The sequence below is a fragment of the Phyllostomus hastatus genome, unplaced genomic scaffold (genome assembly GCF_019186645.2).
Source record: "Phyllostomus hastatus isolate PE091 unplaced genomic scaffold, TTU_PhHast_1.1 phas_contig_17, whole genome shotgun sequence".
Taxonomy (NCBI): Eukaryota; Metazoa; Chordata; class Mammalia; order Chiroptera; family Phyllostomidae; genus Phyllostomus; species Phyllostomus hastatus.
The window spans coordinates 18,562,099-18,586,328 of record NW_025333664.1 but is presented as its reverse complement, the minus strand read 5'-3'; the positions used below and the strand labels follow the sequence as shown (position 1 = coordinate 18,586,328).

General features: G+C 45.6%; 1 protein-coding gene across 2 annotated transcripts in view; it reads right to left on the bottom strand.

The window, feature by feature from the left end:
* Nucleotides 1-24,230, bottom strand: part of LOC123815311 (ubiquinol-cytochrome-c reductase complex assembly factor 1) — a 96,765-nt gene that overhangs the window by 6,000 nt on the left and 66,535 nt on the right. For both annotated transcript variants that reach the window (XM_045833588.1, XM_045833587.1), the window contains one exon: nt 5,614-5,691. In XM_045833588.1, the coding sequence (XP_045689544.1) occupies nt 5,614-5,691 (78 nt within the window). The remainder of the gene's footprint in view (nt 1-5,613; nt 5,692-24,230) is intronic.

Below are 24,230 nucleotides of genomic sequence, written 5' to 3'. Positions count from 1 at the left end.
GGCAGCTCTGTCACTTGATGGCTGTGTGGCCTTTGGAAAGCTACTAGCCCTTCCTGAGCCTCAGTTTCTTGCTGGCTAAACAAGCCAGTGATACCTATCCCACAGAGTTGGGAGGATTAAGAGATCATGGCTGTGACACCCTGGCTGGTGTGGCTCAGTGTGTTGAGCACCGGCCTGCCCTAGTTAGGGGTGTGTGAAAGGCAACTAATTGATGTTTCTCTCATACATGGATGCTTCTCTCCCTCTCTTTCTCCCTCCCTTTGCCTCTCTCTAAGAAATAAATAAAATCTTTAAAATGAGAGAGATTATGGCCAAGAAAGACCCTATATGTGGCAAATCATTACACAAAGACCCAAGACCATGTATCTGACATATGTTGTGGGCTGACCCTCCAGGGCACTGCAGTATGAGGTCTGGCTTCAGGTCTGCTGCCAGGAAAAGCCATGTCCAGAAATAGTCTGCCTATTCCAAATGCCCCTGCTAAACACCCCTACAATCCCACCACTTGAGACCATCCTGGCACAATGGCTGAATCAGGAAAACCAGCTTCTTCTGGTAGATGGGGACAGGCGCCAAGGACAAGCTCAGGCACATCACCCCTTTCCAAGCCACTTGCTAACACAACAGCCTGCCTGTGTCTGAAGTGCCCTGGGCACATGCCGGAGTGCTGCTGGCAGCGACCCACCGGCACTACTGGGGAGGAGCAGGAGTGCGAGCGGGTGCTATGAGGACTTGGAGAATGAGCACAGAGCACCGGGCAGCAAACGCCTGGGAGCCACAGCCCGCAGCAGACAAGCGGCCTTGGTGGTGGGTGAGGTGGCTGGGAAGGGGCAAACCCATAATCAGTTCCTGGATTGTGAAAAGAAAAAGGATGTCTCAAGATTCAGATCAAAAGGGATAACAGCTTGACTACTCCAAGTTCCTTCTCACACCTGGCTCCTAATGACCATGGATGCCAAGAACAGATATGACTGTCCCCATTTGAAAGAAAAGTACGCTAAGGCCTAGAGGTTATCTAGCTAACTGGTGGTAGAACTAGAACCAGAATGCACTGGTGAGGTCAGGGGCCAGCGCTAGCTCTAGCTCTAGTTAGGAAGCACTACCTGGCACACAGTGGAAGTGCAATAAATGGTTAAGTAAGTCTACAAACCCAGCATCAGCCTTCGTTCCCCCACGCTGCTAGCAAGTCAGTGGAACAAATGGGAGACCGGTCTGTGAGAGTGTAAAGTTCAGACCCAGGAAGCAGGAAGAAAGGGTGCCCTGTGAGCACATAATAGGTTGCGCAGCGATCTTCCCGCCACCTACTAGGGTGCCCACTTGCTTTCTCTCCGACAGAAAAAAGGAAAAAGGCATCCTTCAGGAAACAAAGACACCCAGGTCTAGAGTAACCAAGAGGAAGCTAAAAGGGACTGTCCTGGCGCCAGAGGGCTCTGGTGATAACTAAGGGTTTAGAGTAGCAGAGTCTCGCTCAGTGAAGACTGATTTGACCCCACGATATGCTTGGCATGGTGCCAGGAACACAGCCAGAGCAATATGGTCCCAGCTCACAGGCTGCCTGCGATTTAGTTGAAGGGACACAGCTAATGCACATCAAACAGGCTTAAACCCTGGAGAATGAGCGAACGCTGACCTGTACAGGGAGACTCCGCGGTGCAAATACTCTGTTCATGGCTGGCTCCCCATCCTGGAGTCTTAGCTTCTATAACTGTTCAGAGACCTTCCCACACTAAGCACATTCCTGTTATTCTCTATCACAGTACTCTGTTTGTAATTAGATACTTGTTTGTTGCTTGTCTTCTCATTGGAAGGTAAAGGGGAGACAGTAAATAAGTGGGGAAGAACAAGACCATGTTTGTTTTTTATTCGCCAGTATATTCCCAGTGCATCACACACGGTACGCACTTAATAAATACCTGTTAAATTGACGGATGGATATTGAAATTCAGAGTCAAAGACAGAGACCTAGAGAGGTCAGGGAAAGCTTTGTGGAGAAGTGGGGCCTTTAGGAATGGAGACTATATGGAGAACTACAGGACATTATAAGTGGGAGAGAATAATTTTAGTTTACTAAATACTTACAGAGGGGGTGCCTATAAGGTGCCAGGCCTGCAACCAGGCCCGCAAGGCCACGGCTGACAGGTTCAGCTACTGCCCGCTACACCTGGTTGTCCAGAGGAGCCTCCATCAGGCACAGCTTGTCTGCGGGGCAGTGAGGCAACTGGCCTCCCATCAACAGGAAACAGGAATGAATGTGGACAGAACATGTCACGGTGCGGGAAGGTGCACGAGAGGCCTGAGTTTCTTTGGATCAAATGGGTAGCAACTAGTGTCCAGGGCGTCCAGGGTGGGGGGACGATCCAAGCAAGAGCCTAGGAAAAGGGTGCGTCAGTACGACACTGTCCAGCTGAAATCTCTGCGATGACGGAGATGTTCTACAGCAAATGGTCTCCCATTTGTTTCTGGTCTCCCATTTGTGTCCACTACAGTCGCCACCACCCACAGGTAGGATGGAGCACCTGAAATGCAGCTAGTGCAAATGAGGAACTGCATTTTAAATTTTATTTTAACGGATTTAAATAAAAAAGCCACACGTGGCCAGTGCTGGACAGCACACGTCTGGAACCTTGCGGCCCCCAGGGCGGTCCACAGAACTGCTGCGCGCCCATCGCTCGCGGCTCGTAGCAGCGCAGAGCCTCGGGCCTCGCCCAGACTTGCTGAGTCTAAACCTGAAGTTTGCCTGCATGTTAGAACTTAAGAAAAACTGTTCTAGAATTGCACATTAAAATTACCCAGGGAACTTTCACAACTATAGATGCCTACCTCCTCCAGTGAAATCCAAACTTTTGGGGGACAGGGCCCAAATATTGGTATTTCTAAAAAGTGTCCCAGGTGATTAATATATTTCTCAAACTTTCCCACTCTTAATTTAAGAGTCACCTGGGGTACTTGTTGAAATACCAGGCCCCACCTCCTATTGAACCAGAATCTGCAAAGAGGTGCTCAAGGATCAATCATTTTTTACACTTTATTTATTTATTTTTGGAAAGAGGGGAAGGGAGGAAGAGAGGAAGAGAAACATCCATGTGAGAGAGAAACATTGAGTTGCCTCTTATATGTGTCCTGACCGGGGATAGAACCCGCAACCCAGGCACATACTCTCACTGGGGATGGAACCAGCGACCTTTTGCTTTGCGGAATGATACTCAACCAGCTGAGCCACACCAGTCAGGGCAAGAATCAAATTTTAAAAGTACCCTAGGTGCCCTGGCTGCACAGCTCAGTTGGTTGGAGCACTGCCCCTTACACCAACAAGGTTATGGGTTTGATCCCCGACAGGGGTACATACAGGAGGCAACTGGTCAATGCTCTCTCACATCAATATGCATCTCTTTCTCTCCCTCCCTCTCTGGAATCAATAAAACATATCCTCGGGTGAGGACTTAAAAAAAAAAGCACTCCAGGTAGTTCCTGTGACCAGGCATGACTGTAAGGTGGCTCTTCTAGGACAGCCTGGGATGGGGGACAGAAGAGATACAGTTCAGAATGTCTTTATTAATATTGGGGAAAGGGATCAACTGAGCCACCTGATACAAAGACTTCAAACAAATGCTAATAGAAAGAGAATTATATTTCCTCCATTCTAAGCTTCAGTTCTTCAATTCATTTTCTAAAAATATTTTATTTATTTATTACCAGAAAGAGGGGAAAGGAGAGAGAAAGAGAGGGAGAGAAACATCAGTGTGTGGTTGCCTCTTGCACTCCCCCAACCCAGGACCCAGCCTGCAACCCAGGCATGTGCCCTGACCGGGAACCGAACTGGTGACCCCCTGGTTTGCAGGCTGGCTCTCAATCCACTGAGCCACACCAGCCTGGGCTAAGCTTCATTTTTTTATATACTGTAAGGTCTCCGAAATCAGAATATATCCTATTTAACAATTAATGTGTAGATTCAAGCATATTTCTCAACTCCCATCCTATTCCCAGAAAGGTCATGTTAAATTAACGATGCATATGGTATGCAATCTAAATTGCTCTTTATAATTGAGATTATCTAGTGGATTGGGAATGAGGAAACCTCAATCTTAACCAGTCCTATAACCCTGAGCAAGTCATTTAACTTAATTTTTTTGTAAGCTTATCTCCTGGCTTTAATTATTATCTTTAGGCTGATAACATTTCCTCCACTTTAGTTTCTTTCATCCTTTTATGCATTTCCTCCCTTCCTTCCTCTTCATCTAACCCATGCCAGGCACCATGCTAGCCAACAGAAACACAAACACAGTAGGCACTGCCACTACCCAGACAGTCCCCACCCAGCCAGGATGAGAGTTAACGCGAATGCAGCCAGGCTGTGGAGTCCGGGGAGGGCAGGGTGAGCTGAGCCTGGGGAAGCTCTGGGACCATTTCCCAGAAGGGGCGATGCTTACACTAAATCTGGAGGTAACCACAAAGTGAACATAAAAGCACATGGTTTACTAAAAAAGATGAGGTATGAAGAATCTTGGTGGTGTACACACAGATATTCATTATACCATTCTTTTAACTTTTCTATGTGTTTGAAATTTCCATAATAACAGTTAGGGGAAAAAAGATGAGACAGATGCTACAACACGGATGAACCTTGAAGACATTATGCTAAGTGAAATAAGCCAGACACCAGAGGACAAAACCAGTGTGATTCCACTTACATGAGGTATTCAGGGCAGTCAGCATCACAGAGACAGAACGCAGAATGGTGGTTTCCAGGGGCCAGGGCGGGGGCGGGGCGGAGAACGGAGACAGTGTTCGTGGGGAGAGTTTCCCTTCGGGAAGATGGGGACGTTCTGGAGGTGGACGGCGGTGACTATTGCTCAACAATGTGATTGTACTTAATGTGACCGAAATGGACACTTAAAGATGGTGAAAACAGTTAAAATGTTACCTTATGTATATTTTATAATAAGAAAAATGAGATAGATCTAAGTGTCCTGATGTGGAGGAATGCCCAAATATACTGCTCAGTGAAGAAAACAAGCTGCAGAACAGTGTGTATGGTGCGAGTCCCATGTGCATCAAGGAAATAAACACACGGGAGCTTGTGTCTGCCCGGAGGACGGCCGGGAGGACACCCAGGCCAGTGTTAACGAAGTTTCCCCCGGGGCAGGAAAGTAGGCAGCATAGGAAAGGGGCCTTCTGTTTTCTACTTCCAACACTTATGTATCATTGTATGAATTTTTTAAATGAGTAGGTACTGCCTTTACAATTGAAGACAAAAATAAAGTGTGCCATTTGCCTGGCAGACGGCACTATTTACGTGGTGTGTCTTCCTCTCTCCGGGGGCACCTGGGGCTGAGGGAGTGAGGGCTCCGCCTTAGTCCCCGCGTCCAGCTCCCCACAGGCACTCAGTAAACGCTGACCAGTGGAAGGATGGGCCCTTATTGTAGAGTGCTCTCTTTCCCAGGCACAGGCAAATGAGGGCACGTTCATTCTAGTCGCCATTGGAGGTGAAGTGAACACTGAGCCATGACGGCAGGCAGGTCGTGACAGCCGCTGACGCCTCCCGCGGAGGCGCTCATCACAAGCCTTTGTTGGGGGAAGCCGCTGTTCTGCCCGAGGCTTTGCAAACCGTCTTACCTCATCGTATCCCAAGATTGCTGCATAGAAATTATTCGTCATAATCATCATGTTCTTCTTCAGGATATAGGGATTAACCTATAAGAAACAAAATCACAAAAGCAAAAGCATGAAAGAAGGGAACAAATCAAAAAGTAGGCGCTTTGGTGTTCGCTGTCAAATACTCTTAGGACAAGGAGAGATGGTCCCTTAACAGGTCAAACTGCCAGCTCGCCCCATGTCCCTGATCTGTCAGGACTTTCCCCAGTCTGACGGCTTCTTTTAGGTTTTGATGCCAAATTACACAAAGCAGTAACCCAGTTTAATGAGGTTGTTATGTCAGGCTTTGTGCTGGACCCCACGAACACAAGGTAGAAGAAACAGCTGCTTGCCTGGAGGGGCGCGCAGTCTAGCATTAGAAAACGGACACGCAAAAACTGTGGGTGAGCCCTGAACAACGTGGGTTTGAGCTGTGTGGGTTCACCTGCACACAGACTTCCCCCCAGTGAGTGCCTGTACTGTTTTCCACCCACAGGTGGGAGTCTGTGGATGACGAGGGCCAGCTCTACGTGTCCCTCTGCACCAGTTTATATAGGGGACTTGCGCACCCACAGATTTGGGTGACCGAGGGGGGTCCTGGAACCAATCCCCCGTGGACACCAAGGGTAGTTAAGTTTTGAGAGTCAAAAGTTATACATGGGCTTTCAGCTGCACGGGGGTTCAGTGTCAGATCATTGAGGGTTAACTGTAATTATCCTGCAACATGTTATCTCAAATTCTATTCTAAAAGTGGTGAGCCAGAAATGAATTTTGATACGAATGATCTCTGCTGGGGGGCCTGGGGAAGAGTGCTGTAGGAGGTGACATTTACGTGGACCTCGGAGGAGGAGGAGGCTGACCGCAGAGAGTAAAGGGAGGAGAGAAGAGACGACATCCTAGACAGAGTGAATAAGGTGTGCGAAGGGGCAAAGGCACGTAAGAACATTCAGGCACTGACAAGAGGGGCGGATGGTAAGGTGTGTTGGGTCTAGTTGGGAAATGTCCTAGGGATCATCGGAAAGAGCTTGATGTGGTGAAGGGACAGAAGTAGTGACGGATGTGGGAACAGAAAGGGGAGAGGCAGGACTCCGAGACGCTGAGGAGAAACGGGGGACTCTGAGGCCCTGGACAGAGGAGAGAATAACAGGGGCTGAGGCACTGAGTTGGTTAATACGAAGAGACCACTTTAGAAACGCTATTCCAGAGAGACCGCTGAGGCCCAGACAGGGCTCCTCTCAGAGCATGGCCAGCAGGGCCTTCAGAGCCTAGAGTGAAGTTCACTGAAAGTCTCCATCCAACAGGGTCAGACTTTGACCTCCAGGCCTCCAGATGTAGCTCAAGGGCAGGATCCAGCTTTCGTTTCTCTCTGGAATCCCACGTTACAGCAGAAAGCCTAGTGTAATGTGTAATACACGGTGGGACTCATTAAATATTTAAGTTGACAGGTTTTAGAAACAACCAAAAGTCATGTGGAACTTAATATGGAGAATAAGATCTGTGCTTAACAACCCTGACCGTGGCATCATTCCTCCCATCCACTGAGCACTGGTGAGGGGCAGGTGCTTTGTGGACATCATCTCCTCTAACTGTTGCGGGAGCTCAGAGAGGCAGATGTGCTGCAGTCATGCTTTTACAGACACGGAAAACTGAGACTCGGACAGGTGAAGTGACTTGCCCCAGGCCTCACCACAAACCAGTGACAAAGCTGAGAAGGAGCTTCCAGGTCAGTCTGATCCCAGAGCCCACGTGCCTTACGTTCTCTCAGGTTTCTGCCTTCAAGAGGATCATTTTACTTTGGACCATAAATCAATCACTGGGTGATTTAATCCTGTGGCTTATAGCAGGTCTCTGAAGAAGGGCGGAGAAGAACAGTGAGGAATTTAGTCAGAAAACCTGGGTTCAAGTCATAATTCTGCTATATACATAGGACGTGACCTTGGGTAAGTCAAGTAACCTCTGAGTCTATTTCCTTGTCTTTTAAATGTCTCAGACACGGGGCTGGTTTGAAGAGCAAATGAATTAGCATGTATTCATTCACTAATTCAACAGTGTGTGCTGAAAGCTTTAATATGTTATGAACTGCTCTGTAAATTCAAGGAATTATGAATAATACCTTTTTGGTCTGTCTGCATAAAACTAGAATCAATTCTAATACTTTATAGTCATGAATAATTTTCAAAAAGGAAAAGAGAATTGTGAAGCTCAAGACTGGAAAATGTAAGACGAGATGCAGGCTGGTCGCACAATCCACGACCTTTCTACGCCACCTGCAGCCAGGCTGAATCAGCCCTCCAACCTCTGTGCTTCCAGAGCTCTCCGCCCACACTCCTCCCCGTGGATGCATAGCACGGTTTAGAGTTGCTTACGTACCTGTCTCTCCCACTGGTCTATGTGCTACTCAAAGGTCGTAAGGAACTCTGTCTGATTATCTCAGCACCTCGGGCACCCAGGCCAGCGCCCGGCCCCAAGCAGGGTTTATGGCTGGAATGCCGATGACTGAACCCGCGCAAGGGCCTGACTGCCACGCACAGCATGTTCTGTCCGGCGGTACCCGTCTGTTTGTTTCCTTTTTTTGCTTCTGAGTACCTTGCATGTTTCTGAAACTTCAGAAACATATGCTGCCAAACTCCTACTGCCTCATCTTCTAGAATGGACTAGGGTGAAAGGAGCTGGATTTAATTCCTTCTGTACTGTGAGGATGGGACTACAACCCGGACCTGCTGATATCTGCTTTGGAGCTTTCCCTGCTTCCATACTAGCTGTTTTCCTAACTGTGCAAGAAGAACCAGAGCCATAAACGGACAGCGTCAGAAATGTCAAACACGAAGGGAGGAGCATCTCTCAGATGTAAACATTCACTGCATCTGCTCACAGAGCTGGTTCACGTGTGGCTTTGGAGATGGAAGGACCCTCAGAAATTGCCTAGCTTAATTCCTTTGAGAAAATGGTAAACTGAGACCCAAAAAGGAGAAGACACTTATCCAAGGCCACACATAGGTGTTAGAGTCAGGATTAGAACCCGATTTCTGGATGGGTGCTTTTTCCTCTTTTACCATTTGCAGGGCGTTTCCAGAGATCATCAACACATTAACCTGCAGACCTTGGTTCTTGCTTCCCTGCAAGGTCTACTACTTCCATATGAACGCACTTTCTCCTCTCGGGATGCACCTGCATTCTGGCTGGCTATTACCCAGCAAGAGTGGACAGCAGGAGTGGAATTCTTCATTAGCAAGGCTCTTCTACCTCTTTGTCCTATATCCTAACTCCAGTGACCTGTCAGCTGCCTCTCCCCTTCACCTCTAGCTGAGAAATGGCACACTGCCCCAGCAAGAAATGGTTTTCAGATATCGTCACCCAGGCTGGATTAGATCATGAAAAGGGCCCTTCCTGGAAGAGGGTGGAAGCTCGATTAGTGCAGACACATGATATACAGGCAACAGGTGAGAGTAAGTGAGAACAGCTTCCTAACTACTGGACTCACCCACTGGGCCCTTCTGGCCAGCCCAGCAGCCAAAGGGAGTTGGATATTCCTTCGGCTGAGCCTCTGTTGGGGTTTCACTCTCTCACTCAGCTCTTGTTTGCTGGTGTGCAGGTCCTGTGTCCCCACTGCCAGACCGTTCTATGTGGAGCACCCTGTGCATGAATACACAGATGGAGGAGCTCCTCCCAGACAGCACCAGCTGTCTCCTCATTAGACGCTTCTCCTTTCCATAGTGCTGGGCTTTTTCTTTTTTTCTTCATAATGCTTTGCTTTTTATAAAAACCCATACATACAGCACCACCACAAGGAAAAGGTTCCTTTTATATCAGTTACTCATATTTTCCCATTTATTTAAGCTATTAAAATTCATGCAGATATTTTATAAGCCATCAGGATTTGGTGACTGGTATTACTGAATGTTTAATAATAAACTAAACAGAAGAAATCAGAGGGTTAAATGATGACTGCAATTCCTGTAATGACTTAATTAAATTTTTATTGAGTACATAAACTATGATGTCATTTCTAGCCAACCATGGGTGTGCTTTCCCAGCATGTCACAGGGTGGGGGCACTCAATAGGAGGCGAGGCTAAATGAGCAGCGAGCCTCAGCTGAAATGGGGAGGGGAGCAAGGCTCATGTAACGCACTCAATAAATTATCCGTTCATTTTTAAACAAAGTCCATGAGTTATAATATATTTGCCATGCACTTTTTATGACATAATAAAAATGTTACCTTAAGGATTACTTAACACATACTACAAATGTTACAGCAGAGGCAGGCACAAGGGGCAAAGAAAACAAACGTGAGCAGGCCAGAGACGGGTCCTGGAGTTTACGTCCCGGGGGGACAGCACAGTCTATGAAAAAGGGAACGCAAGGAGGGAGGGGGATGCAAGAGTTCAGGGTCACTAATCGGCAGATGAATGAATGAGACAGCCAGCAGGGAGCACAAGCAAAGCAATAATGAATCTTCCAAGGCACATGTTTAATTAATGTAGTATTCCTGAGGAGGAATATTAACGTTAAAGAGATGTCAGTTCATCTGAGGCCAATTCACTGCCCTCTTTGCCCTTTTTGCTGTTGTTGCTCTTAAACACATTTATGTGACTGCTTAACAGAGAAGTCTGATTAGGTAGATGGGGGGACTGATGGAAGATCAAGTTCAAACTCCTCCACGAGCTCTGCAAGGTTCTTTGTGATCTGCTCTTGGTTGTTTTTCCTGCCCCACCTCCTCCTGCCTCTCCCCTTTTACCTTGTCTTTCAGTCAGAATAAACCGTGAGCAATTTCCGCAAACATGCCATGTGCTCTTAGAGCTCTTAAGCATCCTGCTGCTGGGGATCCTTCTCCTTTCCTTACTCACTGGGGTGCTGACTCCTTCTTCTCTAATTATCTCTTCAACAAAGCTGCAGCTTTCCCTAGTCTGCAGGTGCCACAAAGTGATTTGCATCCAGAAACTGTTTACCGTGTCAAGAAATATGCTAAGGGATATATATATATATTTATATTTATATATTTATATAGTGTGTGTGTGTATATAGTGTGTGTGTGTGTGTATATATATAAATGAGCTCATATACATATATATATATATGAGCTCATTTAACCCTCCCCAACAACTCTATGAGACGGGCACTGTTAATGTGCCCACTTTGGAGGAAAGGAAACAGGTTTAGGAAGGTTAAAAGTTACACAGCCAGGAAATAATGGGTCAAGATTAGAATACACAGCAATCTGACACCATAAATAATGTGGCTGCTCCTTCATGTGCTCTACACCTCAGGTTATTTGCAAAGGCAGGGCTAAGAAGTGCTAATATGGTCTTGGGTAAACACAACTCAAAGAATCCCAGTTCCAATGGCAGGTAGAGATGAGCCAGCAGATGGGTCATCGGCGGCCAGTTACTAACACATCAGACATCTCTAGTATAGCTAAGTCCCACTTCTGGAAAAACCTGGGGGGTGGGAACAGTGTAACGATGGTGTGGGAGGGGAGAATGGAAGAAGGTTGACATGAACAATCCAAGAACTGATGAGCATAAAGGTGAGAATAAGCTTGAGGCAAAGTTGCTAACAGAATGAACGAAAGAATGAACAATAAAGGGTGGCTAGGGTTGCTGACTGAAGCATAAGGAACATATCAAATTCATCATAAGGTTAAAATGCAGTGCAAGGATTGCATGTCAGGTTTAGTTGTCGTTCTACTAGCCAAGAATGCCATCAGCATGCTTTGCAGTATCAACACCATGGGCCACCGTCATTGCATGCCAACAGGCTATATGCGCAGAACATCATACAATCCAAATTAAATGTTAGAAATTAGCTCAGTGTGCAGTATTATGTGAGATATACAGGAACCGGTAAGCACAGATAGAAGAGAAAAAGGACATGGAGAGGCCAAATACACATGTGTGCACCTAAGTCATTCACTTGCTTTATGACTGAGGATCTTTTAGCAGTGATCACAAAATACAACAAATAAAACCAGCTGTAATTGTGTATGTGTGTGCATGTGGGAATGTGTGTATTAGAGATACTACATGATCGAAAGACAAATGCAGAACCAGTAGCCTTAATTTCTGAATGGTCACAGAGGACAGGAGTCCTTTCTTTGGCCTGGAAAATAGCCAATCAAGAGATAGCTGTCCTTGAAAATTACAGCCTTTTACCCACTTGACAAGGCATTCACACACATCAGTAAGTCTGTGATCACCTTGAAAAGAAGCTGGTAAGGTACAGTAAGGTCCTGGGGAGATCAAACTATCACACCGATTTAATTTTCTTCCATATCAGGACATGCAGATAAGAGGAAGGTGGCTAGAATCTAGTCTCATTTCTGATGGGTTTTGACTGTATCCCACAGGACAAGTTGCTTGTATACACATTACATTTAGAGGGGTCAATACAGGCTTGAAAGGGTTGATGCTTTAACGACAGCACTGATGGCACAGAGTCCTAAAGGAAGCAGTTCTGAGGGCCTCCACTGAAAATCTGCACTGGTAATAATTATGATGGTGGCAGTAACAATGAGCACACACTGAATTGGATTGGAGAGGATGGATATGATCTCATGCCTCACAGGCATACCCTGTACTCCAGGAACTCTCAGACTAACTGCTACTTTTGTCTCAATTCTACATACAGGCAACAGAGGCAAAAATATTAAGTGACTTACCCCAAAGTCACACCCTGCCTGTGGTAGTGCTGGGACTTCTATCTCAGACAGCCAGTCCCTAAATCTAGGGTCTTCTCTAGACTGTCACACCTTTCTTCTCCTGATAAGTCATATCAGAAATGGAGAGTCACACAAGCAAAAGGCTAAGATTGCTAATTTCGGTGCTTTGAAAAACACGAGTAAAAATCTGACTTGTAGAAACAAGATGTGATTCAACAAGGTAAGTGCAAAATAACATACCTAAATGAATAAGTAAATAGACTGACAGATGGCTGGAGAAAAGGAGGTAAAAAGGTTTGACTAAGCAGACATAATAAAATCCCTGAGTTAATAATCCCTGATCATGAGCAAATAAATGAGAAATGTGAAATGGTAGTCATAATTGAACACAATAAAAGAAATGCCATATACAAAGGTCAAAAAGTTGTTTTTCCCCTGTTAATGTAATAGTCAAGATCTTTTTTTTTAGCCAGCACTTAAGAATAAACACAGGAAAACCAGAGAAACTTCAGTGAAAGGTGTCAGGTAGGTGTGGTCACAGCAGGCTGGCACTTACCACAAACCAGGGGACTCAAGGTTCTATGGCCATAGAAACACCCAGAGGTGGCTTCAGGGACTGGCCTGGTTGTGTCCATCTCCAGCCCTGAGGGGTCAGTAGGTCTTCAAGATACTCTGATACTGCCTGAGGTGACTCTCATTTACTCTCTCCGCACCCCTTCCTTAGGGCTGGAACCTTCACCCCACTCCACATGAGTTGGCAGACTGCTGATCCTAGAATTTGGTACCCTCATCGCAGAGACGGGCACGCAGTCCAAACTAACCTAATCAGACTCTCACTTCTGAGGAGAGACATCAAAAGAGAAAAGGTACCTGAAGTTGGATTATCCCAAAGAGACCATGCGAAGTTTTGCTATGAATGCTGGGATCCCTAGCCTTCCTGGTATCTTTCCTATCTGAGGCCTGTGGTTCAACTCCCCTTTCCTTTCAGTGACCTTGTTACCCTCCGATACAGTCCCGTTTGCTTCAGGTGGCAGAGGTCGATCTCCCGTGCTTGCAATCAGTAGGCGTACTGTTATTCATCAGTTCAATAAAACCTCCCCATAATAATACAATAACATGAACAATTAGTTGGATGCCTACTATATGCCAGTAATTATATTAAAAGTTTTATATGTGTTATCTCTTTAATCTTCACAATAATCCTAAAAAGGGGGTGTTATATTACATCCCCCTTCATAGAAAAGGCATCACCTCATTTTCTGTGAAGTCTTTCAAGTTCTCCAAAGCTTGCTGCTTTTGCCTTCACATGGTTTTTAATATTTCCACTGGGAAGGTTAATTGTAATATTTTAATAATCTGTTGACATGCTGCACCCCCACTTCCGCACCGCATTAGACTGTGAGCTCCTTGAGGGCAAAGATGGCGCACACTGCTCAGCATGTCTGTAGAAGGAATCACTATAATATTTCTTGTCATAATGAGCTCTTATATTATTCATGCCCATGCACTTCACAAATTTCAAAAAGCTCCCCAGGTACAAGGATTGGGGAGGGGTTGCGCAAGTCTGTGTACATGCTGCTGCGGTCTTCACGGCTTTCAAACACAGCCCCAGCCCGAAGAGGCCCACCCCCTGTCCTTTCAGTCTGTCCTCACATGGCCTCTGGAACCCCAACCCCACCTCAAATCAACCTCCCCCAGGAAATAAGTTTCAAGACCACCTTTAGTCCCATTATTACTATCTGCAAGAGTTCTAGATTTGGAGTAAAAAGACTCATACACAGTTTGGGGTGAAAAGGGGGGCCACTGACTGAACAAAGAAAGGACTCTGAGATTGCAAAGGTAAGAAAACACAACACGGACCACTGAATTTTTCTCAGTCACTGGTCTCTCTAACAAGATAACAGGCAACAAACTCTCGGAAGTGAACGGGTTAAACATTAACAGACCCTTGCCTGCTCTATCATAAACGCTACGGAAGAATAATTAGGCAACTTTCTAGAAAGTGCCTTTCTGCTCATATTTCTAAGTTTAAGAAAGGGCTTATGCCCTGCTAACAAGTGCCAGGGCATGAAAGTTTTGGTCAGGTGTTGGTTTTCTGTTGTCAAATACAAGGTTTGGAAAGTGAAAACAGTTTAATTTATCAGTGGTCACGAATGACCAATAATCAAGGTCCACTTAGCAAGACAATTGACTAAGTATAAGCAGAGGATAGTATTAGAATGGCTATATATGTTTTTTAAGAAAAAAGAAAGTAAGTGCTGGCGAGGGTGTAGGAAAAGATGGAACCCTCATGCATTGCTGGGGAGAATGTAAATTGGTACAGCTGCTGTGGAAAATGGTTTATTTCCTAAAAGGTGAAACGTAGAACTGCTTTCTGACTGTTCCGGTAACTCTACTCCTAAGTATATATCCAAAAGAATTGAAAAGCGAGACCGGAACAGATATACGTACACCAATGTTGGTAACGGTGTTATTTACAATAGACAAAAGGCCCTAACTATTCATCAGGAGATAAATGGATAAACAAGATGTGGTACAGACATACAATGGAATATTGTCCAGCCACAGAAATGAATGAATTTTGATACACGCTACAGCATAGAAGGGCCTTGAAAACACTATGCTTAGAGAAGTCAGGCAGGCACAGAAGCGCAAATATTGTGACCCTAAGTACAGGAGGTACACAGGACAGGCAAATTCATAGAGACAAAGTGGAACAGAGGTTACCAGGGGCTGGGAGAGTAGAAATGGAGGAGAATTTAATGGGTACAAATTGTCAGGGATGATAAAAAAGTTTTGGGGAGTGACAGTGGTGATTTTTACATGACACTCTGAGTGTATTTAATCTCACCAAATTGTATACTTATAAGTGGTTAAAATGATAAATATTATGTATAGTTTACCACAATAAAAAAAATTCCAATCCAAATGGTTCTTCCCCACAAGTATTTCGATCTGTGACTTGAAGCCTCTCTTGTACCCCTTTCCCCGTTTGGAGCAGCAGTGTCAGGAAGCAATCTACGTTCCCTGCCAGACCAACCGCCGACCGGGCACGGAATTCTACCCCGTCTTGCGCACGTTCGACGAGCACGCATCGAGGGCCTACCAGACGCAGCTGGAGGTAAAAGGTAAGTAAAACACAACACCTGTCCTCCAGAAGTCTGTCATCTCGTGTGAAAGGCACACCACACACAGATGATGAGAACACTTAGCACACTGTACGTAAGAAACGGCAATGGGGCGTCTGGGGGCTGGGAGGCTTCAGGGATGAGGCGACACTTATTATACTGGGTATTACAGGATAAACAGGAATTAGAACTTTTTCGATGGAAAGGATGTTAGGTGCAAAGCCACAGAGAGGTGAACAGTATCGCATTTTCGGAGGAAAATCTGTAATGAAGAGATCATGATGGGAGGAAGCAAAGGTCAAGTTGGGAAGGTAGTCTGCTTTTGATTCTAAATGGACTTAAATACCACATGAAGGAACAACAAAGAATTCCAAGCACAGGGAAGTTGTAAGGGCAGATTAATTTCCAAAAAGTAACTCAGAGGCAGGAATACCAGAGGAGGCTGCTGCTGTGGCTCAGGTGGGAGTTGGTAACAAACTGAATTAATGTAAGTGGCGAGAGGAGTAAGAAGTAGGAATGTGTCGAGAGAAATGTCTACAGCAGGTCACCAGGATCTGGTGTCAAGTGAAAGTGGGGGAGAAAAGGTAAGGCCATGACCTGCACCGCGTCAGACCTCGCTGAATGTCAGCTGAAGAAAGAATGCAGCCGCAGGTACATGTAATCGTAAGCTGCTGACTCTGTGACCGTGACAGCACTAGCACAGACAACCAGTCTTGCAGGGTTTTCACAGTCACTGTGCCCTCGGTGTCTCCTATGTTGCGGTAATGGAAAATCTTACTTGGACAAGATGTAATATGAGCAAGATGTGTATTTAGATTGAGCCCGGCAGGCGTCTCCAGCGGAGCAGGAATATAGCGCACCAAGGCCTCGGAGTCTGAGCCCCTTTCCCAGGAACTTGCTCAATCCACGTCAGTGGGCATCACTCCTCTGGGACCTCTGTGCTCCCCCTGCAGCCGTGAGATCTGACTCCTGTCGGCAAGGAGATGCTGACACCCCTTAGCTTTCCAGACCCTTGCAGGCTCCCAATTGCACCCTGGTCCTCATGACTATGTTTATGAGTGCAGAAAAGCTGTGGGCAAAACGATGCTTTTTGAATGATTTTCTGTTAAATTTAGGCAGACAGTAGACAGTGGAAAATTACAGGATGGGTGTTCCCCATCAATACCAGCCATCTCAAATGCACAGATACACAAGCCAGCCAGCTGAAAACAGACAATTAACAGGTTAGTGAATTCTTTGCTAATGGAGCCTGGGCACTGTCACCTGTCCTGGGTGCTGAGGAGCTAAAGAACCTAGAGGCAACACTGAGCTCACTGACCCCAGCCAGAGTCCTCTCCCACTTAGCGATTCCAAGACAGATATCACGTTGCCTGGACAGCAACATTTTCTCAAAGAATCCAAAATCTAGCCCGTCCCTGATCTTGAGATTCCTACCCCTTTCATCAAATAGCCCTGCCTTCTCTCTCTCTGAAGTAATGAGGAACAAAATAGATGGGCCACTCTAATGAGCTGAAGCACGTGTTAACTGGAGGCTTCAGCTGGGCAGGGGAGGTCAGAACAAAGTCCACAGCTCCAAACAGGAAAGTGGACATTGTTCACTTTCCATTGTTCTCCATGGGTTATAAACTGCTTGTCTTCTACTGTAGTTTCTTTACTGTTTACTGCTCAGAACCGTGCAATTTCCAAAACATTGCCCCTGTGGTAATCTGAGAAAGAGTCTGTTTTATGCTGCAGAGATGAGGAAACAAAGGCTCAGAAAGGTCAGGGGACTCTCACAATTAAAACTCTGCTCACAGATGCTTGAGATATTCACAGAAATAAGGTCTCCTGATTTCTAGTCCAACGTTCCTTTATTTTAAGGCTCATACAGAATTGCCATTCAGCTGATAGCTTACAGAATCCTGCAGAAGTACCCTGAGAATGGCTGAACCTGGATTCTGGGTAGCAGCGATATGATCACTTCTGCCTGAGTATTAAGGAGGCCAAGAGCGAGAGGCAGGGAGTGACGTTCAGACACTGCCCGAAAGTGGAACAGACACTTGGCCTTATGAGCTCTGAGTGTGGCCCCATCTCAATAGGATAATTCTTTCTGTCTTCTTTTCAGAAAAATGTTCTTAAAAGGCTAAGTGTTTTTATCTAAAGGAAAAAGAAAACTTCAAATAGAATGGTGAATCTGTTAGAGATTCTCTGTCAATTTGTATTCAAGTCCTATTTGGACCTAAGAAATGCTCTGAAACTGAAGTAAATTCTAGACCCAAAAGCTCCACTTCCTCATCTTCTGACTCTGAAAAGACAAATCTCTGAGTCTCAGTTTTTGCACAAAAATCACGCAAAACTGCCTTTCCATTTCTTTTTACATTACCATGTAAGATAAAAATGCCTAATAATAAGTGATAAAATAAATAGCAGCAAAAGTCTATCTAGCTTTTGAGTACTGTTCACAGAGTTGCTGTAAGGTGAGGTGGGTACTCTAACTATCCCTATCTTACAGAGAGAAAACTAAGAAACAGACATTAAGGACCTTGCCCGAGGTCACATGGCTGGGGTGAACCTAAACCCCCTGAAGTCTGGCTCCAGTGCCCAGGCATTCTCAATCATTGTGATACTGCCTCAGAAAGGAGTTCAAACCAGACCCAGGCCTCCATCTGTGACGCAGGCCTGACAGTCTCTGTCCCTCCCTTCAGTACCTGGGGCTGCCTGGTCTCCTACCGTCCTGCCATCACTCTCAACCCTGCCCTGGGCCAGCTTCTCTAGGAAGTCTGCAGAAATAGCAGAGCAAAACAAACAAACAAACAAACAAATCCAGGTGAATTCATACTTAAACAGATTTCATCTGTTTAGTTTGGAACTTAACCTAGGGGAGAACCAACTTCACTTCTCTTCTCTGCAAAAACTAGATTGTAATTCCTGTGAGATCACTTCCTTCTGATGCCCTCTCTACCAACTTGGCATTTAGGGATTAGCATGGGAGGGGGGACACATAAATGATCCTTGAATAAATAAATGAAATGAGTTAAACCATCCTTAATAGAGCCATACAAATCAAAAACACTGCTGAACCTGGAAGAGGAGAAATTCAATAATGCCTCTATCGTTCACCAAAGGTGCATTCAGTGCTGATCACGCACAAAGCCCTCTTCTAGGAGCTGAGGCTCCAGCAGTAAACAAAAGGTATCCTAATGTCCTGGAGCTTACATTCTAGGAAAGGGAGGAAGGGACACAATAAGCAAAATAAAATATATAGAATGTTAGATGATAATTTAGTGCAACCATCCTAATCCTGTCATCCAAGGTCCTTAGGGAACTGCCAGATGTGGGGTAGGTTGGGAACGTGCTCTGCTCAAAGCAGGGAAGCACTGGCGTGAAAGCAGAAGCCACTGCTCAGGGACAGAACCAAGGACACACGATGGAAGACTGACTGTAAGCTCCTGGCGGACAAGGCTATGGTTTGCTTCCATCTGCATCCCCAGCGCAGTGCCCGGCACACAGCAGGCACCGAATGAACACTTCACAACAACGCAGAGCCTCTGGGGACTGTGAGGGAGAATGGGAAGCCTCAGGCCTCCACACATACCACTCTGCTCTGCACCACCATGCTGGATGAAAGGGGATCAGGGGGATAGTTCAGGAAAATCAATCAAGAAAATGTTATTCAGACAATATTTTACCCATATACCCAGCACAGATGTCTCAATATCTATCTCAATTTTTAATTGAATTTATTGGGGTTAGAGTGGTTAATAAAATTAGGTAAGTTTCAAGTGTACGATTCTATAACACCACACCTGTATAGTATATTGTGTGTTCACCATCCAAAGCTGAGTCTCCTTCCATCACCATTTATTCCTCATTTACCCTCTTCCACCTACCCCACTCCTCTTCCCTCTGGTCATCACTATACTGTTATTGTCTGTGTCCATGGAGAAAGAAGTCCTCCCTTCCAGCTAGGCCCCTTCAGTTCTAACCAACCCCACAGGGTCATTCCCCAGCATTTTAGGGAAACAACAGGGAAGAGGGGTGTTACAGCTGCCTCGCCAATGGGTCCGGAAATACAGCACATCCAGGGCATTAGCAATCACTGTCTGGCTCTACTGTAACCTAGGTCTGACTGCTTAGCTTCCAGAACTTAGCAGAGCCACTGCCTTCTGGTCGTGCCCATGAGGGGTCAGACCCACAGAAGAACGGAGCAAATGGATGCCTACTTTGTGGCAGGACAAAGAGCTGAGGGGTATCACCCCAAGAGCTCCTCACAGGGCTATTGCAATAACTCCCTTTTCTGAATTCATGATTTTACAGAAAGCCCAAATTAAAATGCAAATGTTACCTGAGACCATTAAACCATTATCTTATTAGTATCCATTAACGCTTTGGCATTAATTAGCTTATCAGTTAAAGCAGCAATAGAGAACTGACTCTAGAAAGTATGGTTGGGAATAGGCTCTGTAAGTTCACTGACTCACTCACCACCATCTGATGAAGGCCTATTATGTACTAAGCACTGTGCTAGACACTGGAACTGACCTTAAGAGAAAAAGATCAGAAAAGGTCTGTAAGACAAAGACAAATGGAGGGTGTGTACGGTAACTTTAGGGAAAGGCAAAGGGAAATGGCTTGTTCAGTATGATGTAATGAAACAGAAACAATGATTCAGTAGTGAGTTTAGCCTCTGCTCTGCTACTAACTTGTCACACTGAACAAACCATTTTTCTTGTTAGGACTAAGTGCCCTCAACTGGAAAGAGCTAAATTGGGATCATCGTTGTGGCTGTCACGCTTCTAGAAGATTGCAGGCCAATGAAGTGGCACAAAATACAGACACCGACTGCTTTGCAATTCTGATCAGTTAGGTCTAGCCCTGACTGGGGCTTCCTGCCATCGGCCAGAGCAGTCTAGACTTCCATTACAGTCCCAGGGGTCATCACCAAGTGGGATTCTGACATCCACATCTACCCACTGCTTCAGACAAGACAACTCGGACATGCTCCGAATTCCACTATTTGACCCCAAAACATTGTAGTCTCTCCTGGGCCTTTGAGCTGAGGATGTTAGGGACACAGTCAGCTATTCCAGGGCAACAAGGCAAGAGGGGCTTGGAGAACAAGCAGGAAGTCTGGTAAACTGCTATTCACTCTTTTAAATTCTATCACGGGTTGGAAAATTCTTATCTCACAGACTTTTTTCCAAACTGGAAGGAGCCTTAGAAATAAATTAACCCGGTCCAACTCTTCACCTGAGTCTACTGGTTAACAGTGGAACCAAGTCATTAGAAGAGACCCTCCTCTTCTAGATCCAGGACTAGTGAGTGGTTTTTCAACTCTTCCATCCCCTCCTTCTCCTCTAGATGGAGGCTCTTCCCTTGGCAAGTGACGCAGCTTGGGACCTAAAGTACAACAAATGATAAACATTTTCTGTCTTTGAAAGAGAAGAGGCACGGCCATAAATACATATACCCCAAATACCAGAGACAACAGCGTTCATTTGACAGCTGCAGAATCTTAGCAACAGGGCATGGGACACGGAAGAAAAGCGGGAGTGTGGGAGACACTTGGAAGGCGGCTGAGCACTTCCCGGGAACTGTCTCCTGCTTCCCCCACAAGCAGGCACAAACCGCAAGCTTGCTGATTCTTAACCCCAGCAGCTGAACTGCTCCAAGGCCCAGAAAAGGGGCAACACACACAGTTTACACCTTTTATTATTCTGATAGAAATTTCTCTCCTGGGAGCAGAAAGGGGTCAAAAGTCCAAAACCAAAAATATATATCTTTATAAGTCAGAGCAAAGAAGCATTAAAGCAGTTATTAAAAAAAAAAAAAGCCTCAGCGAACAGAGCAGAGTAGGAGGTGTTAGAAAACTCACTCCAAGTAATTTATTCGCTGGGAACCACAAAGGGCTTTCCCAAGAACAGCAAAAACACCATTAATTTCCCCCAGTACCCTCCTTTCAAAGGGCTCCAAACACTTCACACATATCGTTTTAAATTGTCCTCAAAGGCTCCAAAGTAAGGGGTTTCTATTTCCCCAGGTTCAGATGGAGAAACTAAAACGTTCATGCCCGCCCTGCTGGGTCCAAGTCATCCCAACAGATTCGGCCAACACGGACCGAGCGCCTGCAATGCATGTGACCCATGCCAGGCAGAACAGAAGATACAAAGATGAAAGATATAACTGCTGTCCTCCAGAAAGTCGGAATCCAGTGAGGGCATGACAGATGTATACATAAATCCTTTTGAAATAAGGCAGCCGACGTCGGGTGCCATAGAAAAGATCCAAATACAGTGCCCATTTTATCAAGTGCCAAAAATGTGCCAAGCAATGTGTTAATAAGTCTTCACTAGCATCGCATTGTTTAAGTCATACACTATGTGTGGCCTGTCTCAGAGGGGAAGGAATGGAAACAATGAGCGGTAAAGAGACTTGCCCACAATCTCAAGGCCAAGTGCGGCAGAGCAGGAACTAGAACCCATGTCCACCTGGCTCCAAAGCCCATGTAATGAATGGTAGATAAGTGCTGGCCTTTGGACATTTTAGTATGAAGTATCCACCTCGTAAAGGTGGACAGAACACAGGGATCCTCACTAAATTTGGTGGGAATGGCCTGTTTCCCTGGCCCAAAACTGCATGTATATGTGCTAATTTGGATTCTCCATTATAGGGATGGTTCTTGTGGGTCAAGAAGCCACAGGTAATTGTCTTCCAAGAGGGAACAGAGCTTGCTCTGGGCCGAGAAAGGCTGAGGGTCCTGGGCAGTCCCTGCTCCATAGTTCTGTGTACTATCATCTCATTAACACAGGTGCCTTTCCTCCTATCCATGCATGGGTTATTCATTCGTTTGGTCACTCATTCATTATTTATACTCTCCCTACTTCGAAAAAAAGGCTCCAGTTGGCTTACAATAAAAGGCATGTGGTAAGTCCAAAACAGCCAAATTTTTAAATCAGTCCGATCTGGACCTGTGACTTACTATGGAGGCCAAGTCCTTTAACTTCTCTGCCCCTCGGTTCTCCGCAGCTGCAAAATGGGGACACTCTCATCTCCATAACAAGCAACTTGTAAGGATTCAATGAGACAGTGCCTGAAAGACACCTGGCACAGAGCTGGGCCCACAGTATGCATCTCAACCAAAACAAAAGTAAAAGGGAAGAGGTAAGTAATACAGTGTGCGTGAGAGAGAAAGAGGATAATGAATAATGGTATCAAAAGATCTCAGTAAGAGAAGCCCTGCCCTTTCTGGCAGCCATGGCAACAGGGAAGCAGGACTGTTATTCCATTCGCACTATTAAACAGAGGGAAGCATGCAAGTTCATCAGGACAGAGAAAGTTCTTAATTCTAAATGCAGAGAGGCTCATGTATACACCCGGGAATGTGCATGTGCACACACACACACGCTTACACCACTTTTCTCTCCAACAGGAACAGGGAAAAGGCTCTCCGGAGCCCCGCTGCCCCTCTGACACCACACGACTGCTGTGCAGTGAAGCACTTCAACAGTTAAAACATTTCTGTGCCAATATTTTAAGAGTGCAGAAGGTTCCAAATTACATGTAAAATAAACAATGCCAGACTGTGAAAACTCTTGGCTGCAACGTTCTCTGATGTTAACAAGAGTTTCTTTATTACTGTAACCTTTCAGAAGTGAATAAAAATTATTTCTCTGCCCTAGTTTTGCCCTCCAGTAAAAGGGAAGAGAACAGTGACCATGGAAAGAGCTGTACAATGACCTCTCATGAAAGCTAGGAGGCTGGGAAGGGGGCAGTTTCAAACACAAAGCCTTCCATATACATTTCCAGTCAAAGGTCAGAAATTTAGTTTGCGCTGTGCTGATCATATTGTAAAATTTTACATTCCCCATATTGTTATGTCACTAAAATGCTTAAGGGTACGAAAGGGCATTTGCAGAGCCCAAACGAAGCTGATGCTATGGAGAAACCCCAAATCTTGACCAAGGCTCTTTAGTAATTCAGTGAACCTCCTTACTCAGAAATTGAGTCTGAAGTCCTGGTAAGAAACAGGGAAGACGTATGGTGTCAGGACTGAGACAAAACATATTACTTGGCAGGCCTTCAGTCAATGAGTGCGAATAGTGGACACACAGGAGGATCTCAAAATGGAGCTAGTGTGGATAAAGAAGGTGAGCCTCCACCACTGCAGGAAGAGAAGGGGAAGGTCAGTAAACAAAGGCAAGCATGCTTTGTCCTCTCACACCGTTCTGCCTTTACCCACCCACAGTGCTTCTCTGCCAGCGATGTTCTTCTTGCCCAGCAAACACTTATCTGAAAAGGTATAGCCCAAATGTCGTTTACCCAAATTTTTCTCCTGTGGGTCTTCTTAGCAACTTTTAAATATCACAAACAATCCCTAAATATTATAATCACCTGTTTATATGTATCTTCTCCTATTAGACTTGGAAGTCAGGGACAGTATCTTCATCATCTTTGTATCTCCCTGCCTAGAAGCTAAGCACAGCGTAAGTACCTGGAAGCTAAGCTAGGGCCACAATAAAATAGATGGATAGATGGGTAAAACCTTGTTTGTGTCTGGGAAAAGAAGTAAGACAGAGAATGATGAACTGCTAAATAAACAGAACACAAGCTCTGGGATTCAACACAAGGCTAGCTTTTCAGACTTGCGCAGAGTTGTAGAATGTGAAGTCTGGAGGAGAATTTAGAAATCATCTAGCTCTCCTCCCCAGAGAGGCGCAGCGATTTAACTTACTCAAACCCACCCCGAGAGCAGCTGGCCTGGCCAGCACTCCTTCCACTGTACCACACCATCCCTTCTCTTTACTGCTGGAAACTGTAGGTGTAAATATTTATTTG